The 19273-nt window shown below is 36.0% G+C and overlaps 3 protein-coding genes across 3 annotated transcripts; all 3 read right to left on the minus strand.

Annotated features, from left to right (window-relative positions):
• Positions 1-4664: 4664 nt before the first annotated feature.
• Positions 4665-5210, minus strand: EV154DRAFT_514741 (uncharacterized protein). Its single transcript, XM_051602178.1, has 2 exons — positions 5128-5210; positions 4665-5027 (listed from the first exon to the last, which is right to left on the minus strand). Exons 1-2 carry the CDS (start codon positions 5169-5171, stop codon positions 4832-4834), a joined length of 240 nt encoding a protein of 79 aa, XP_051455741.1. The 5' UTR covers positions 5172-5210; the 3' UTR covers positions 4665-4831.
• Positions 5211-5816: 606 nt separating this feature from the next.
• EV154DRAFT_514744 (uncharacterized protein) lies at positions 5817-6048 on the minus strand (the record flags this gene model as incomplete). The annotated part of the gene is made up of 2 exons (XM_051602179.1): positions 5817-5924; positions 5947-6048. Coding segments are annotated over 2 exons (210 nt in total), but the record flags the coding sequence as incomplete, so codon positions are not given.
• A 2489-nt stretch (positions 6049-8537) lies between these two features.
• EV154DRAFT_514769 (uncharacterized protein) lies at positions 8538-9094 on the minus strand. The gene is made up of 2 exons (XM_051602180.1): positions 9020-9094; positions 8538-8896 (listed from the first exon to the last, which is right to left on the minus strand). The coding sequence occupies exons 1-2, from the start codon at positions 9053-9055 to the stop codon at positions 8705-8707; spliced, it is 228 nt and encodes a 75-aa protein (XP_051455743.1). The 5' UTR covers positions 9056-9094; the 3' UTR covers positions 8538-8704.
• Between the last annotated feature and the right edge of the window lie 10179 nt (positions 9095-19273).

The raw sequence follows: 19273 nt of genomic DNA on the forward strand, positions 1-19273 counted from the left end.
ATGCTTCCCGTACAGAGACTATGTTTGCATTAGACACTGGAGTAGTAAAGAATGTTATTTTGAATGAAGAAAGTATATAAACAGTTTTAAGCTACCACTTATTAAAATATATCAATATGGGAAAAAAGTGTTAGAAAAAAAGAAAAAAGGGAACATAAACAAAAAAGACAAAAGTCTACCCTAGAAATGGAAAAAAAAAAAAAAGTTTGTTTTGATAGTGACCTGTCATGTGCTTATTAGCAACCCCACATTTAAGAAAACGAGTCATGCACGGCTGTAGGTAGTAAATGAACTTCCGCCTAAGCCCAAACAGAAATTCTCGCCGGCTGCGGTAAAGCATCATATTTTTATAGAATCGTCTCGGGTAAATATCTAGTTGCTATATAGTTCTAGGTTGTTTTACAGGAAGTTAAACCAAGAGTATTTTAAGAAAACAAAAAGGAAAATAAGGTCTTTAATGCTTCTCTTTAGTGGAATTCTTATTGGATAGATATTAGAGAACAAAATGCATGAAACTTTTTATAAGCTTTTCTTAGGTGGAATTTTTATGGTGTAAGCACCAAATTACCACAGAGGGGTGAAAAAAAAAGCCAAGACGTTTATTGAAATAAAAGCATTCGGATTTATTCAAGACAGAAAAAAATAAATAAAAGACGATTGTGAAATCCAGGAAGTTGTTTTAAAGTTTATGAAGGATGCAACGTCTTCCTTAAAAAAGTTTGTTTTTGTACCCGCTACCATCCAGAAAGATTTAGTTTTTTTTATTTTTTTTTATATACGGTACATATTTAACTTGATATATATATATATATATATAAAAATTGCAAGCAAACGACTTGAAGAAAAAGATTTGCAATAAACAATACAAACAGATACCAAAGAAAAAAAAATATCTTTGACGTTGACGTTAACATTTTTTTTAACACACTCGCTTTAGCCTCCCAAGTTACGACATCATTTTGATTATCGAATATAGACTTATGTAGGGTTGCCCTGGTTACTAGCTTGCTTTTAGTGAAAGCTGTATTTTACAACATATGAGCTATTAAAAAAATATCAAACCATTGAAGAGGAAAAAAGAATTTCCGAAAATATACCAACCTGAGTGGACCAGATGGTGGACACGGAAGGTGGTGGACAGCGGAGTTGGTCCACCAAAATCAAGTAATTTCTCGTCCAAGCACTGAAAAAAATAATTGTGGGTCTACTTCTCAGGCTATTTGGTCCACCTTTGTCCCACCTGGTCCACCAAAATCAAGTAATTTCTCGTCCAAGCACTGAAAAAAAATAATTGTGGCTTACTTCTCAGGTTATTTGGTCCACCTTTGTCCCACCTGGTCCACCATCTGACATTAAAATCCTTCCAACATATGTGTCTGAGACAAAGGTACATGAGCTTCCTTTTATTTAAATAACTAAATAAAATTGATTGATTTTAAATAAATGTCAAATCATCTTATAGTTCAGATAAAATGTTATTCTATATCGTATCAAGAAACTTTTCATTAAATAGGTTATCAAGTAAGATTGTTTTATTATTTAAAAATTGAACATTTTAATGTTTGTTCTTCAGGTTAAAGCTTAACATTGACAAATAAAGCAATTTGACATGTATTATTTGATGCCACTTAACAAATAAAAGAACTAAATAATATTTCAGTTTCATCGGAACAGTATCCAGCATCCACAATGAGCAGTTAGGTTGATTAGTTAAGATTTTCTAAACAAAGAAGAGGTTGCTAAACTCCTTTACTATTTGTTCAAGGTATTTGTATATATGAGCTTTTTTTGTTTATAGTTTTAGTCCCGAAAACGATTCGTGACATATATCTTGTCTACTGAGTGCTAACAGCTACGTTGTGTAAATGAACTGTGGTCGAAGTAACGTAAATGGGTTAGTTATTCCTGATTCAACTGTAGCCACTTCTTACCAATTCATACTTGAGCTGGAGTTAATTTGTTCATGTCTTTTTAGGAATTAACGCAAAGACTTAAGTTTTGCTTTCCAGATAAAAAGAGTCTCGTTGAGTTGAATTCAGCTGCTTAATCTTGGTGTCCCTCCTTTTATAAAAACCAGTAATTACTTAAGTGTAAGGTATACATCGTCTCTTTTCTTTTTCTGGCCAGACAGTTCTATTGCTTTAAGTTTATGGGGGGGGGGTTATTATGTACGAACAGAGGTTGATTTTAATGAAAAAAAAAAAAAAAGAAAAAAAAAACATTCTAAAAGGAGCAAGTAGGACAATTTTTTATTATACTGGCAAGTAAGCTTGTGCGCTTAAGCAGTGACTCTCCACCGGTGCTCAATGAATTAAGCAGGCAGTGAGACTCGGGGTCAAATACCTCTGAAATTCCTTTTTTCTTTCCCCGCTCACGGGTTCCTCTTTTTTTTTTTTTTTTTTTTTTTTTCAGTAGCTGAATTCTCAAGACTACTCCCGGGTTTAGAAAAAAGAATGCACCCGATTTTTTCTTTGATGAAGCAATAAACCATCAGGTTCTCATGGTGACCACACTGAAAAGCAACCGTTCAAGGTTAAGCCTAGTGACAGCCATGGATTGTAGAGAAGCACAATATTTAAATATAAACAAGGTTCGATTGTTTGCTGTTGAGGTTTTTTATTAAAAAAAGGGGAAACCCAGCTCAACTGTATTTGATGTAGCTGATACAATGATGAAAGACGTAAAAGAAAAGAAGACTTTAAAGACACTGTTTTTCTCTCTTGATAATACCGTAAAAAAAAAAAAAAAAAAAAAAAAAAAAAAAAAAAGCATGATTCACAAAGGACAAGGCAGACGATGTAAAGGCAACGACACTCTCTTTCCCCCCAGTATTTATCCAAACAAACTCTGTATTCGGTGATAATACATGTGTCAAATAAAATGGATTCCGAACATCGTCGCGTATGATTTTTGCTTTTTTTTTGTGATGCATAAACTAGCTTACACCGGATAGCTTGACTATTAACATTCTTGCGCCTCCTTTATGTTGTGTCATTTACGATTCTCATTTACTACTTCACCACCAAATTCCCGTGTATGTTTTCCATCTCCCCCATCCACAAAATTAAAAGCGATCCATTTTTATTGTTCTTATTTCACGGCAAATTAATACGGAATCCATCGGTCATAATCACCAAGTGGTCTTTAAAGAGATGAATAAACTTCCCAACGAAATAGATCTTGGGGCTCCGCCCCGGGCCAGATAACATATTAAAATAAATTCATGCCATCTTCCACGAGTGTATATATAAAAGTCTAGTCTTCTGCTTCAGCCATATGCATGATTTAGTAATAAATTGATGTATGGGTAGCTCTCATGTTACAGGGTTTACATCCAGGATTGAGATTGATCTTTAATTAGGAGGGCTTTATTAAAGAGTAAGTATCACAATCTCATTTAACACAAAGAATAACTCACCTCAAATGATTTATATCTTGACAGCCTACTAGTGTGTATATGCCTGTTGATCACACATAATTCAAGTATAAATATGTCATAGAGGTGCTACGACCAAAGTTTTGCAGGAATTTCAAATCGTTCTTTGCCTTGCTTATGTTAATGTCGTGTAGCTGTTTATCCAGTGTCGATATTATGTTCTTTAAGCACTACCCATCATGCGTAGTGGGGTGGATAAATACAAAGGAGAGGGAAAAATTACGTCGATTTAACACATAATGAGTGATGAATGTCGTTATACATGGGAACGGAAAAGGTATTGGTGCGTTTTATTTCCCTTGCTGGTCTTGCCTTTTGTTGATTTTACGCTTGTTGGATGTCCTCTTGGTGAATGACTAGAAATGAACACCTAGAATTTTCTCCAAATACTAAAAAGATGGAATATACCACCTGAAGTGCGGGTGTAGCTAAAGCTGTTTCACGTCATCAAGTCGGACATGCGTATTTATCAGCCACAGCATAAGGAGTAATGGGCTAGAAATTCAACGCTGCGTTTTCTTCTATTTTTGTACACTGCTCAAAGAATGGCTAAGGAATGACCATCATCCAAAGAGAGCGTGCCAGATCTATTTACAAACAGCACTAGTGTACGGTTGCAGTTTTCGTTTCTATGGTAGACAGCCAAGTGTCTTGACTCGACAAAGTCCTTCTGCTTTAGCCATTTCTGAGCATAACAGAGGTTTTTCAAACGCTGATAAAATTATTTGAAGACAGCCTGGTGGATGTCCTGCTGTGACTTGACTATTCAAGCGCTAACAAAAAAAAAAAAAAAAAAAAAACGCAGGTCTTTTTTTTTTTTTGTCTTTCCCCACCTTCTCCCACAATCTCGCAAGAAAAAGTGTAGGAAGTTTTCCGATGTCACGCTACCTTTGAAACCAGGTTAAACAGGTAATTATACAAGCATGGGGGCTCGCTATTTTTTTTTTCTAATTTCGTTTTTAGCTTCCTAAAGTTTAAAACATCTTGTATCGTTTATCAGGTATGTGGCCTTCACTCTGATTTATGTTTAGCCTGTTGATCATACTAGTGGATTAAAACCGTAATAATAAAACCAGCAATTTGATCTTGAGATCAGAAAACTTATAACTGCAACAGATGGTCAACAAACTCTCATGATAGTTACCATCACCTTTGGGAAAGGATCGCCAAACGATAGTTCGGAATTATAAGCAATTTCTGTGGGTTGTCTACAGGCGATTGAGGATCATGAAAGAATTGAAGCCTGATCTTCACTTTACGAGGTATTTATTTGCAACAAGAAGTACAATAGGTGTAATCGGACAAAGGAGAACCAGAGAGACAAGATTAGAAAGTATTGGTGAGATCAAAAAAACAGCAAATCCACGAAAAGAAAAGCAGAAGGTGGATACGATATCAAATTAACACGAGAAGCATAACACGAGAGGGCAAATGAAAACGACGCATAAAGAAAGAATATTTAGTGGATAAGGGTGCAATATACAAGGAAATAGAGGTATGTTTCGGCTTGATGATATGAGGATTACAAGAAATAAGAAAATAAGGTGCTGAAAAGTAATGGAGGTGCCAATAAAAATAATATATATGACTACTGTAAACAGTTTGAGGGATTGATGCGGCAGAATATAAAAAGGATATTGGCCAAAATGGTGTAATCTCGAGAGTGTGAATTATGTTAAAAGTTTCCTCACAGGGTGTACTGTAAAAAAATGGCAACAGATGTAAATCTGTACATAAAGAACGAAGATTTTGTTTGTTTTCTTTTCTCTGTTTGCTTAACTTAAACTGTGCTTAAGGCGAAAGGGGGATCTTTAAATTGAAAGCACAAAAGCTCTAATAACGTAAGGTTATGACAGTTGCTGTTCTTATTACAAGCAATTTTGACAAGAGGCCAGGAAGCATATTGGGAAAAACAGTTAGGGCATTTAATAGCGCCTACATAAGGCTTTACGATATGGTGATTTTTTTCGTATTTTTGTAAGTTTCTTTTCTTTTATAGAATTTCCCTTCGCCAATGACTGACCAATGTTAAGGTCAAGGTTTCGAAGTTTCGCGTAGACTTTCTATGCTGAACACACTGAGTCTCTTCTAAAAACGGCTGGAAAAAAATTGTTTTGAACGTCATTTTAACTGGTGTTGTTATCCTTATTGTAGTAAGAGTAAAAAAAAACGGGGTGTTTCGCTAAGTAAACAGTGGGCTTATTTTACGCCCTCCCTCCGGGGAGATGTTGTGCCGGAATTTACACTTTAGATACAGCCAAAGTGAGCGTAGTCACAGCCTAGGATTGGAAACCTATTGGCTGTTCCTAAGAGATCACATGCTGTAGTGGCTGTCCCTTAATTGCCTTACACTCTGTAAAAATAAAACAAACTCTTTTCTCTAGAAAGCAAAATAAATATTGAAACTTTTGAAAGTGTCTGCTCTTTTGCCAGCATGAACACCCAATACCACCAAAGAAATCAATACCAATTTTACTAAAAACTTTCCCTCTCGAAAACAATTTTGGGACACTAATCGTCAACGTCAAAAGGACAATTGCAAATATAATTGCCCTTATTATATTAAAGTAAGAACCTCCAAAAATGAGGGGGGGGGGGTTCTCATACTCAATCTATCGAGAATGAACCTTTACGAGTTCAGTACAGAAAATATTATATTTGGCAGTAATGGAAACAAAAAAAAAGCTCGCGTCTGACTATGTTACAGGGCATTGCAAGTATCACAAAACCCAAGAATAGAGCGTTCCTTTTTTTTTCTTTTTCTCTCAGTAGCTGAATTCTCAAGACTACTCACGGGTTTAGAAAAAGAATGCACCCGGTTTTTTCTTTTATGAAGCAATCAACCATCAAGTTCTCATGGTAACCGCACTGGAAAGCAATCGATCAAGGTTAAGCCTAGTGACAGCCATGAATTATAGAGAAACATAATATTCAAATATAAACAAGGCTCGATTGTTTGCTGTTGAAGTTTTAAAAAAAAGGAAACCCAATTCGGCTGTATTTTATGTAGCTGATACAATGATCAAGGACTCAAAAAACAAGAGGACTTTAAAGACCCTGTTTTTTTCTCTTGATAATCAGACTGATAGTACCGTAAAGAAAAAAGAAGAAAAAAAAAGCTTGATTTACAAAGGACAAGATAGACGATGTAAAGGCAACGACACTCTCTTTCCCCCCAGTATTTATACACATAATAAACTCTGTATTCGGTGATGAATACATGTGTCAAATGAAATGAATTCCTAACATTGTCACGAATGATTCTTCTTTTTTGTGTGATACACAAATTGGTTTACATCGGATAGTTTGACTATTAACATCCTTGTAGTTCTTTTATGTTAATTTACCATTCTCATATACTACTTCACCACCAAATACTCGTGTATATTTTCCTTTTCCCCTATCCACTAAATTGAAAGCACTGCCCATCATGCGTAGTGGGGTGGTTCAATACAAAAGAGAGGGAAAAATTGTGTCGATTCAATACATAATGGTGAAAGTCGCTGTCTGTGGATACGGAAAAGATATTGGAGCGTTTTATTTCCCTTGTTGGTTTTGCCTTTTGTTAGACTTACGCTTGTTGAATGTCTTCTTGGTGAAAGAATAAAAATAAGCACCTAAAAATTTCTCGAAAAACTGAAAAGGTGGAATGTACGACGTGAGGTGTAGCTGGAGCCATTTCACGTCATCAAGTCGGACATGCGTATTTATCTGCCACAGCATATTAAGGCTAGAAATTGAACGTTGTGTTTCCTTCTATTTTTGTACACTGCGCAAAAAACGGTTAGCGAATGACCATCACCCCAAGAGGGCGTACCAGATCTTTTTACGAACAGCATTAGTGTACGTTTGCAGTTTTCGTTTCTATAATAGACAGCCAGGTGTCTTAACGCGGCAAAGTCGTTCTGCTTTAGACATTTCTGGGTATAACAAAGATTTTTCAACAGCTGAAAAAAAAAAAAAATGGGGCTCCCCTTCGGGTCGCTGATCCCATTTTTTAAAGGCGTATTAGACAGTCCCTCCTGACCATATATTTTTGCACCTACGCTTGCGCTTCGGTAAAAACACATGGTTCCCAGGAGGGTAAATCAATTGGGTATGTGCATGAATGCACAAAGCTTATACATTTTCAATGATACATAATAGCGTTAACAAAAAAATAAAAATAACTTGAAGATTGCATCATCATATTTGAAGGAGCCTTGATGATTATGTAATGTAAACCCTCTTAAAATGAAATCATTTTCAGCTTCAACTTTTAGACCAAACATTAGAAAACGCAATGATAATGAAAAATACAAGTACATTTTTATGCTTATTTGAGTCTTATCATATTACAAGTCTTCATTACATGAATCGTTGCACATCTTGAACAATTAACAATTAATCGCTTGTTACAAACTTACGCATCTGGCTTCACAAATGCTATGTTTCATCTTTATTTGTATTAACAAATTTTCCTTTGATAACTCAGTATTGCATTGACATCACTTAATTGTAAAATAAAGCTTTCTTTACGAATAAGCGAGTGTCCAGGATAACTATATGTGAGTCTATATATGGTAATTTAAATGTTTATTTACTTTTTTTTTTTTTTTTCATCCATTTCTTAGGCTACTAGACTCGTAAACTCCGTCTAATACGCCAAAAACAAAAAAAAAACCGCACCTCTTTTTTTTTTTTTCTCCCCACAATCTCGCAAGAAAAAGTGTAGGAAGCTTTCCATTTTTATGCCACCTTTAAAATCAGGTTAAACAGGTAATTATACAGGCATGAGGGCTCGCTTTTATTTTTGTTTTAATTTTGCTTTTAGCTTTCCAGCTGGAAACATGTTATACCGTTTATCAGGTATTTGACCTTCATTTTAATAAATGTTCGGCCTGCTGATTTAGACTAGTGGATTAACAACGTGATAATAAAACCAGCAACTGGAAATCGAGATCAGGAAACTTATAACTGCAGTTCTGACGGCCGACAAATTCTCATGTTAGATACCATCATCTTGGGGAAAGGATCGCCAAACGACAGTTTGGAATTCTAAGCAAAATCTGTGGGCTGTCTATAGACGACGAAGATAATGATTGAATTTTATTGAGGATTATGAAAGATTTGAATGCTGATCTTCACTTTACGGGGGTTTTATTTGCAATAAGTAGTAAAATAGGTGTAATCGGACAAACGAGAGCCAGAGAGACAAGATCAGAAAGTACTGATGAGATCAAAATTACAGCAAATCCACGAACAGAAAAACAGAAGGTGGATACGAGATCAAGCATAGCATGCGAAGTATGACGCGAGATGGGAGATCATCACGACGCATAAGGAATACTTTGTGGATAAGGGTGTAATATACAAGAAAATAGAGGTATGTTTCGGCTTGATGATATGAGGAGAACAAGAAGTAAGAAAATAAGGTGTTGAAAAAATATTTGAGGTACCGATGAAAATAAAGAGGTATGGCTACTGTAAATCTATTTCAAAATGTTTGGGGGATTGATGCGGGAGAATATAAAAGGGATATGGGCCAAAATGGTGTAATCTCGAGAGTGTGAATTATGTTAAAAATTTCCTCACAGGGTGTACTGTAAAAAAAACGGCAACAGATGTAAATCGGTACATAAAGAGCGAAGAATTTGTTTGTTTTCTTTTCTCTGTTTGGTTAACTTAAACTGTGCTTGAGGCGGGAGGGGGATCTTTCAATTGAAAGCACAAAAGCTCTAATAACTTAATGTTATGACAGTTGCTGTTCTTAATACAAGCAATTCTGACAAGAGGTCAGGAAGCATATTGGTAAAAACAGTTAGGGCATTTAATAGCGCCTACATAAGGCTTTACGATATGGTGATTGTTTTCGTATTTTTGTAAGTTTCTTTTCTTTTTATAGAATTTCCCTTCGCCAATGACTGACCAATGTTAAGGTCAAGGTTTCGAAGTTTCGCGTAGACTTTCTATGCTGAACACACTGAGTCTCTTATAAAAACAGCTGGGAAAATTTTTTTTTGAACGTCATTTTAACTGGTGTTGTTATCCTTATTGTAGTAAGAGTAAAAAAAAACGGGGTGTTTCGCTAAGTAAACAGTGGGCTTATTTTACGCCCTCCCTCCGGGGAGATGTTGTGCCGGAATTTACACTTTAGATACAGCCAAAGTGAGCGTAGTCACAGCCTAGGATTGGAAATCTATTGGCTGTTCCTAAGAGATCACATGCTGTAGTGGCTGTCCCTTAATTGCCTTACACTCTGTAAAAATAAAACAAACTCTTTTCTCTAGAAAGCAAAATAAATATTGAAACTTTTGAAAGTGTCTGCTCTTTTGCCAGCATGAACACCCAATACCACCAAAGAAATCAATACCAATTTTACTAAAAACTTTCCCTCTCGAAAACAAGTTTGGGACACTAATTGTCAACGTCAAAAGGACAATTCCAAATACAATTGCCCTTATTTTATTAAAGTAAGAACCGCCGAAAATGGAAGGGGGGGGGGGGGTTCTCATACACAACCTATCGAGAATGAATGTTTACGAGCTTAGTACAGAAAATATTCTTTTGAGCAGTAATGGAAACAAAAAAAAGTCGCGTCTGACTACGTAACAGGGTATTGAGCAGGAATTTAAAGGTATCACAAAACCCAAAAGAACAAAACTTTGGGGAGGGGTTTTATGAGTCCGATAAAATAGTTTAAAAGACTTATATCAACTATGAATGACTGACACAATCCGACAGGTAGCATATAAGAATTTTATATTTCACCCTAAAATAAATCAGCGATCAAAAATTGAAAAATATCGCAAACAAATTAGAGCGGAAATAACGATCTTTTTTTTAAAAATATCGCGATTGGCGATATCGATAAATTTTTCCAAAATATCGCGATTGGCAATATCGATCAAATTTTCCAAAATATCGCGATTGGCGATATCGATCAAACTTTCTAAAATATCGTTATTGGCAATATCGATCAAACTTTCCAAAATATCGCGATTGACGATATCGATCCATAAATCAAAAAAACAAAAAAATATCGTTGGATGGGGTAAAAAAAATGGGGTAATCGATAATCGATATAATATTACTTTTACACCCCTGCTAAATCAGGATACAGGCTTAAAATTGATACGTTTGTATATATTGGAAAAAAAAAAATTTTATTTATAAAAAAAAACTAAATAACGTCGAATCTGATCATGATAGACCTCTTCAAATATAGAAAATGACCAGTAAAATATGACCAGAGACAGACATAATGAGAGGAACTACGATAATGACCATACGAAGACCTCGGAAGAGCAGCAGTATTCACTTACCTGCATAAAGATGGTTTACGTTAATAAGAGAATAAATTATCAAGTTTAGCAATGTGTACCTTTACAAAACCGTGGGATGTACGAGCCTCAAATAAACAGCGATAGTAGCTAGCTTTAGGAATTTGGGTTAACTAATAATGAACACATAAACCAAAGTCGAGATATTTACCTTTTCACAAGCGGTGAAAGTAGAGATGGCTTCAGCTATACAAATGTGTTAATACATATAAAAAGAGTAAGTAAATTTACTTTTAAAGCAAAGAGTCTTGGTTTAATCCGTTTGGAGAGTGTCAGCACGTTTAATGTTTAGTCACATAACTATATCTTCATTTGTAAACAAATGGTTATGATAAATCATATATTCACAAACTATACACATATACAAACCTTAAGTTTAGTTTTTATTTGAAAGAAATAGAAAGAAAAAGAAAAAAATAATAAAAAAATCAGAGTTTAAATAAGAAAAAAAAAAAATTCAGGCTCAATTCTATTTTTGGAAAGCCCTTGAGGGTCGACTATTGGTCCCAGATGCTATTTCATCAGCCTTTCTTTTACCTTTTGGACGGGTAGTACTTGGGGTGGAGAGGGCAGGTGCAGAGGTGGGAGGAGGAGAGTCAGAGGTGGGAGGAGGAGAGTCAGAGGTGGGAGGAGAGTCAGAGGTGGGAGGAGGCGAGTCAGAGAGAGGAGGCATCTCAGAGGGAGGAAGAGAGGTCAAAACAGGATTTTGTACCGAAGCGGAAGAAGACGATGGTACAAGAGGTCTGTTATCAGGGATCGAAAATAAATTTTCAAACAGGCCCATATCCAAGTCTTCGTACCTCTCTTCAGTACCCGAATTGACACCAAGGTTTTCCAGGCCAGTCAAAAATGAACCCGAGGTATCATGAGCAATGTCATCTGGCTAGAGTTGAGGTTTATGTTAATGTTAAAAATTCTTAATTTGATATCTAAACTTTACTTACTCTTGCTGAGTTCCTCAACATTATCTGGATCATATTTTTGGATATCCAGTTTTTATCTGCGAGGTGCATGGGTAGCATAGGATTCTCGGCGTCAATGACAGAGATAAGGTCTCCAGGATATGCCTCAACGGGTGTACCAACGTTCAAGCCAGAGCGCTTGTTCCAAAAGTATACAATTCTTTCGAACATATACAATACTTCATTCTGCTCGTTTGCAGGAATCCCCCTCCAAATGACACCATTCTTTCCAAATCGTTCTTGGTACAATGCTTTCAAGAAATGTTGGCAAATGGTGAAGACATTGTTGTAAGCTGCTGTCGCCCTTTCTTTAGCTTGATCCTCAGTATAGGTACCTACCAAAGATCTCCAGTACGCAGCAACCTTGTCTATAACGGTTTTCTTTGTATAAGTACATACGGTGATGGATCTTACACCGAGAGAATTGCAAGAGGTGTGAATACCATTGGGTATAACTTGCTCCTTGTAATAGGCGACAGCCTTGACCACGAATTCGTACATTTGTTGAGCAGCGGAATTTCTTGCTGAAAAGATAGGGCAATTATTAACTTAATTCGTCTTACAAAGTAAAATAAAATAAAAACGTACCAGTGATATATCCAGATCGAGAAGTAATTGCAGAAGTACCATTGGATTTGACCACTTTCTTAACCTTGCTGCAGCATTCACAGTGTTGACCAACTGGCAGGTAGATATATTCTTTCATTGTGGCAGGCATTGCATCAAGCTTTCTTTGCATATCGTAAATGACATTAACGAGTTTTTCAATGACTTCGTCTCGAGAATTTGAGTTTTGGGTACCGTTCATTGTGATAAATAGAGTGAAAAATCGATGTAAATGAGAAAATAGGTGTAAGTATTGGATCTTATATAGATGTTTTAAAGATACATTTTTTTTTCATTGTCATTTACCTTGATGTAAGTGGTTCAACTTATTTGCACCAATCACGGTACAGAATTAAAAAAAATTTCGCTTAATAACCTCGTTACACGAAAATCTAACAATAGATCAAGCTTGAAGTCCCAAACAACGATTTCTAGTGGTTTTGAAAGGTATCCATAGTCTACACAGAATTACCATATCCTCTCTATTAATAATTATAAGATAAATTCACGAGTAATTCCAATTGGTTCTAAGAACGGTCAGTGACTATTAATAAGCTGTAAATAAGATGTAGCAACATGTATAAAACTACGCGCAAAAATCGGTTCCCGACTTACCAAAAACAAAATTCTTAAAAACTTTTCAAAATGGTTTACCCCAAAATTCAAAAACCCAAGAACCTTAGAGCTTCTCGAAACGGCGCTAACCAACGTCTTTTAAGAGGCACATATGAACCCTTGGCCGTTACTGCTGCCTCCATTATACCTGGCCCAACTGACACTTCTGTTTTTGCTGTATCCTCTTCAGTATCTACTGGCTTCCCAACTGCTATAATAACCAACCGTACACCTTTTGACTATGACGAAGAAATGGATTTTTACGATGATGTTGATATGGCTGACCTCGATAACCAAATCGCTCTTCCCTTAATTGGACAAATGTCCATACAAGACGTAGATGCTGAAGATGAATCCTCTGATGATGGTTTTGTTGTAGACGGTGAAGTAGACGAGGATTTGTATGAATCCACGGACGAAGAGAACTTCGAAGGTAACTAAGGATGCTCGAGTTGTTGACATCATGACAACTTACCGGATGTATTATTTTCACTTTTAGAACCATTGTCACTTGATCATAATGTAACAATACAGGACAACATCAAGGATATCATTGTCCCCATTAACGTATTTAGCACCAGCGAGCTGAGTAGTATTATGTTCAACTATCTTACATTTAGTAGAAACATGACCATAGAAGCTGTGCGCGTTATGAAGAAATTTTTTGAGAACACTTTGAACCAAAACAACAGTATGTTAATGATTTGTATTTACAAAGTATCATTATTTACTAATTTAGTTTACCTTTTAGGCCTTGATAAAAAGAAAAAAGTACTCGCATTGAAGGAGTGTCGTTCGTTGATCAAGAAGAAACTTCCACTTTCTTTCAGTCAAAGCCATGAAATCTGTTCCCGAAAGGGGTGTTATCTCTTTGATCCTGTCGATGATGCCGATAAAACCGCTTGTCCTCACTGTAACGCTGTTAGACATAAAGAATCTGTGGTAAAAATGATTGATATTGGTGAACATTTAAGTCGTATGCTAGCTTGTGACGAGTTTCGTGATGAAGTCGAAAAATACCGAAACGTAATCGATTCCATGACAGACGATGATCCATATACCGATTTTTTTTCTGGAGCCGCGTATAAAGAAATGAAATCTAAAGGTCTCTTCACTGGTCAGCACGATTTAGCCATCGTTCTATGTGTTGATGGGTTCACTTCGAAGGTATCAAGAAAAAGTATGGTGATGGTACACGTTATAATTGCTAGCATTGATCCGTCTATCAGGTAAATTTTGGCTCTATATACAATACATCCAATCTTTTTACGTCGTAATAACACCATTTGCAGATACACCGATGAATATACTTTTCAAGTTGCAATTCTTTTTGGTGACACTAAGAAAGACTTTGACTCGTATCTGCGTCCAATTATTGAAAGCCTTGATCGTTTGAGTCGTGAACCTGTTGTTGTTCGCAAGAATGGTGTTCATGTCACGTCGGCTAGAATTTTCAATTTGGGTGTCATTGCAGATGGTATAGAGATCAACCAGCGGTTGTTGATGTTTAGTGGTCATACCAACTGGTGGGGATGTAGATTTTGTATTGGTAAGTCGTCAGTTACTAAGCTATGACCGTGGACACTAACAAAATGACCCTTCTAAATTTAGTTAAAGGCGGTCACCCAGTTGACGGAGGAAAAGGTGGTATGTACTTCTTTGGCAGAGACTCGGCTATCAGAACCAAAGCTTCTTTATTACTTGAGAAAGACGCAGTAAGTATTAACTTGTGTAGCCTTTTTTACATATTTTAATTGATTTACCTTTATTAGCCTTCTTGTCCCAACCACAACTATGGTATTAAAAGTGCTTCTCCCTTTGGTCAGTTGAGTACCTTCCTCTCCATCGACTTTTTCATGTGTGACGAGCTACATATGTTTTCGAATGTCAGCAAGCTTTGCTTCGACATGCTTTCACCAAAGCTCAACACTCGGTTCAAGTTTGATGGTAACGAAGACACGTACCCGTTTGCTCTCGAGACTGCTGATTTTACTCGCATCAAAACCGCCATGGATGACTCCCTTCGTGCAATTCCTGCGGATTTCAGTGGTTCGTTTGCTGGTGTCAATCTGGATAATGTTAGATCTATTTATCGTTCGGTGGACTGGATCGCCTGGTTGGTGCATGTGATTCCTACGATTGTTGCCCCACTCTTTCACGCCAGAGAAGCAACCACAGGATTTATTGCCCTGTCTCGTGGTATTCAATTGAGTTTGCAATGGTCGATATCCGAATCTGAAGTGAAGGAAATTGAAAGGTAAATATTCATTGTTGAGTTGTAATTTATGTAGTGATATTTACTTGAACATTATATTTGCTTATGATAGATGCTTTAAGACTTGGTTTGATTACCTCGATACCTGTCTTGATAGCAGCTCTATCTCCAGAACCGTATTCAGATCGAACATGCACCAACTGAACCATATACCATACATGATAAAACGAATGGGGTTAGTTATCGATTGTCATCATAGTTATTAGACTTCCCTTTTGTACTAATTTTTCATTTCTCTGGTAGACCGTTAAGGTGTTATTCTGCAAGATCATTGGAAAGGTCTATTGGCATATACAAGAAGCGAATCCGTTCATCTTTGAATCCTGGTGTCAACGCCGGTAATGTCATGGAAACTCGTGAAATGTTCTCTTTTTTGCAATCCGATGGTATAATCGATAGTTCCGCCTATGATTTGAAGAAGGATAAAGTCAACAACTTCTTGCCCCACCCGTCCAACGATCCATTGTTGCCTCAGCTGTGGTCACCCTTTCACTGGCGGGTAAATACTGTAAAGCTGGGCCAGGTTGTAAAGCAAGCAAAAGAAAAGCACAATCATACCATTGGCGGCTACCTGGCAAGAGACTGGCTTAAAGCACTCTCTCAATTTTTGATTCGTCTGACTGGTAATACTTCGGCTGTTATAACTTCGTTCCATCAGCACCAATTTGTCAACATTTCTCAAAAACTCTGGACAAACAATCAAATATACATATCTGATTTGTGCAAATCGAAGAACGCAGCAAGTTCGCGTGGTGGTGAGTTTGTTATGTTTACTGCAATTCATAAAAATCGGTAAGTTGATGTTTGCAAATCAAAATTATTGTGTACTGACTTATTGTAATTAGGATGTTCCGGCCTGTCGAAAACTGGTACGTTTGTAAAGTCTTGTTCTTTTTTGACTTTACATATCAAGAAGGTGCTCCGGGCTCGAACTTCGTTTTTGGTGAACTTATGAAGAATCATGACGTCTCACCATACTCAAAGGCTATCCCGCGCGTGAAACCTTACGATGAGGCTGAGCAAAAAAAATTTGTGGTCTTTGATGCCGAGGATCTTTTGTCTGCTGTCGGATTGGTGAATGCGGTTGACGGCTCCAATAACAAATATGTTATAAAGACTGGTGACGCTTTTAAAGTCGATATGAGTAGTACTGCCGGAAGTGTTGGAAACATTGTTTTCCGCTGAGAATAAAATACAAAATCATTAAAACCCACAGTCACATGTCCCGTTTTCTCATTTTACTTACGTAATCTGAAGTTGTCTTTTTCTTACCCTGGCTATCATCCCCATAAACATTTTTTTTCTTTAAAAAATTACGTTTATCTATTAACATGGTATTGCTACATCTATTTATTTATGTATAAGTTGTTTTTATAGAGATTTAAAAATTTGGCTTTGCGATCAGCGATCAAAAAATCAAAAATATCGGAGATATCGATATTTTCGATTTTTTGAGCGATATCGCCAATATCGATCAAAAAAAACATTTTGATCGCTGATTTATTTTAGGGTGTTTGGTATATTTCCAGTGCGTGTAACAGGGCCTCTTGAAAAAATTCAACTCTTTGGGATAGCCAAAAGGTACCCTATCCTAAATGACCCAGAAATTTTAAAAGTGGCTGTATGTGGAAACCGATGTAATGATCCCGTAAAGAAAGACCATAATGAGATGTCAATAACAATAACATTCATCCTTAAACTGTGTATATCTTGTAGCACACTATTCAGGGGAAATTGTAGTTCTTAATAAAGGTAGCTGTGGCACCTCATTGTAGCTAATGTAACCTTCACATATTTTCATATTAATGTTAATTTTTAAATGAGTATGCCTTATACTTGTATGAAGGATGATATGAGATCCAGCCTGTACATAAAGCAAATGATCAGTATTTAATGTAAAGTATCGATAAGAGATATATTTAGGATTATCAAATGGAAGATTTAAGAAGTGTAGATCGAGTCATATATTAAGTAATAATAGCCTCAATCACGACACTGTACCTGCGTCTATCATTGTGCCTTATTTTTTCTTTTTAGTATTTCGGGTCTGTGTTGGACAGTCTGATGTAAATGATGAACTTATTTTAAAGGGAGAAATGGTCATTTTACCTTCATACAGCTAGACATGAAAAGAGTGTCTGAGTACATGCTAAAAAAGCTATTGGTGATCTAACCGAAAGCATTATATACCAATAACGCATTTGTATATGCATATAAAAAATAGTAAGTGCTTATAAAATTGGTAACAAGCTCAAGAAATTTGTTCAACGAGTAAAGCCTTGCTTATTTAGGAGAAATGAGTTACGCAACCCAGCCTTTTAACGCTTGAAGATTGTACTCAGATCTTTTACTCTTTACTGCCCTTCTTGTAATTGCAACCCAGCCTTTTTCTGCCCCCCCCCACCCCCCTCAGATTTTTTTTTATTCCTTACTGCCCTTCTTTTCATTGCAATCCAGCCTTTTCCCGGCCCCCTGATTTTTTTACTCTTTTGAGAGTCGCTTCTTGCGCGACTGGGTTTTCTTCCAGTTTTGGTCCCCTTTGAGTGGAATGCAGCTTGCCCTGTCGGGTGGTTTGGCATGACTTTTAAAATTTGAATAGCCTCAGGCAAACAAAATCTGTTTTGTCTACTACTTACTTCCCTATATGTTTGTTATTTACGTTTATCACTAACTTTCTGCACAATGTAGCTTTTTTTTAGCATACTCAATACATATAGTATCTTGTTGTATGAATTTTACTATTATCAATACTTTTTTAGGCATATACGTCCTTTTCATGACTAACAGTAATGAAGATAAAGTCCCTGAGAATAAATCCGGCACAATCCACATTACCAGCATTTTTACACTTTGGCAAAAGGTATTAATTTTTGTAACTGCCATGTGTCAGTAAAGGGGCTAAAATTATCAATAAAAATAAATTAGTTATACAACCTGCTTTTTTTTTTCACTTCAAATATTGAACCACTGTAACACAGTTGGTATGTTTAAATATGCGATTGATAAAAAAAGCAAGTGCGAAGTAAAAGGATCAGTTTTGCAGTGCGTTCACATTTTTCTTTTTTTTGTTTTGTTTCGATTTTTTTTAAAAAAAAACAAAAGGCCGACAAGGACAAGTGTTTTATACACAAATATCCCGTAGTGTATACAAGCATTATTTTGTGAGTTACTTTAGCGATAAAACTCGAAAAAGCTATTTTGTGTCACCTCGCGTACACGCAACATCTGCATTAAAAAATGATAAAAAACAACTTTCAAATAATACCACAGCTTACATTGCACGCATGGTCCACACATGCTTACTGCAATATGTTCACATTATAAATCATTCTTTCAGCCTGTTCTATTAATTGACAAGTACCGAAAGGACTTTGTCAATTCCTATATAAAACATCCTCTAATTCAATAATAAAACGATATTCAATTTTCCCAATCTCACAACTACCTTTTTCTTCATTTCATAAACTGTCTATCTTGTTTGATAGAACAACAAGGACAATTGAAGTGCTATGCTACTACATCATCCATACTTCAAGTGATACTGCATTTATGTGTACGAAATCGACAAATATATAATATTTTTTGTTTACTTAAAACACATGAGTGTAAAACTTGTTTGATGTGAGCTCTTACACTATGGCGGAAAATTAGGTAATGTTTCGTTTAAGTACTTCTCAGGCACACAAATAAATTTTTAAACGTTCAAACTAAGGTCTTTTTTCGTTGTTGTAAAAAAAAAATGGACTTCTTAATTATTCTATTAGGAAAAATGGAGCCTTTGACAACAACAAAAAAAAAGACCTTAGTCTGGACGATTAAAAATTTATATGTGTGCCTAAATTTCGTGACAAAATGTACAAATTCTACAGCCAATACTTGTTTGAAAAATAGCTAGCATCAATAGTTTGCGTACAGACTTGTCAAAATTGACTTGTTTGTTCGTAAACCGTACAAGTGTTGTATGCAATTGCCAACTTTTGTTGCAAAAAGTACAGGTTTATTGTCAGTTAGTTAACCGACTTTCATCGTTAAACGTACAAGAGTTGTTAAACAACCA

Source organism: Mucor mucedo, assembly GCF_025094135.1.
Source record: "Mucor mucedo strain NRRL 3635 chromosome Unknown EV154scaffold_71, whole genome shotgun sequence".
Classification (NCBI taxonomy): domain Eukaryota; kingdom Fungi; phylum Mucoromycota; class Mucoromycetes; order Mucorales; family Mucoraceae; genus Mucor; species Mucor mucedo.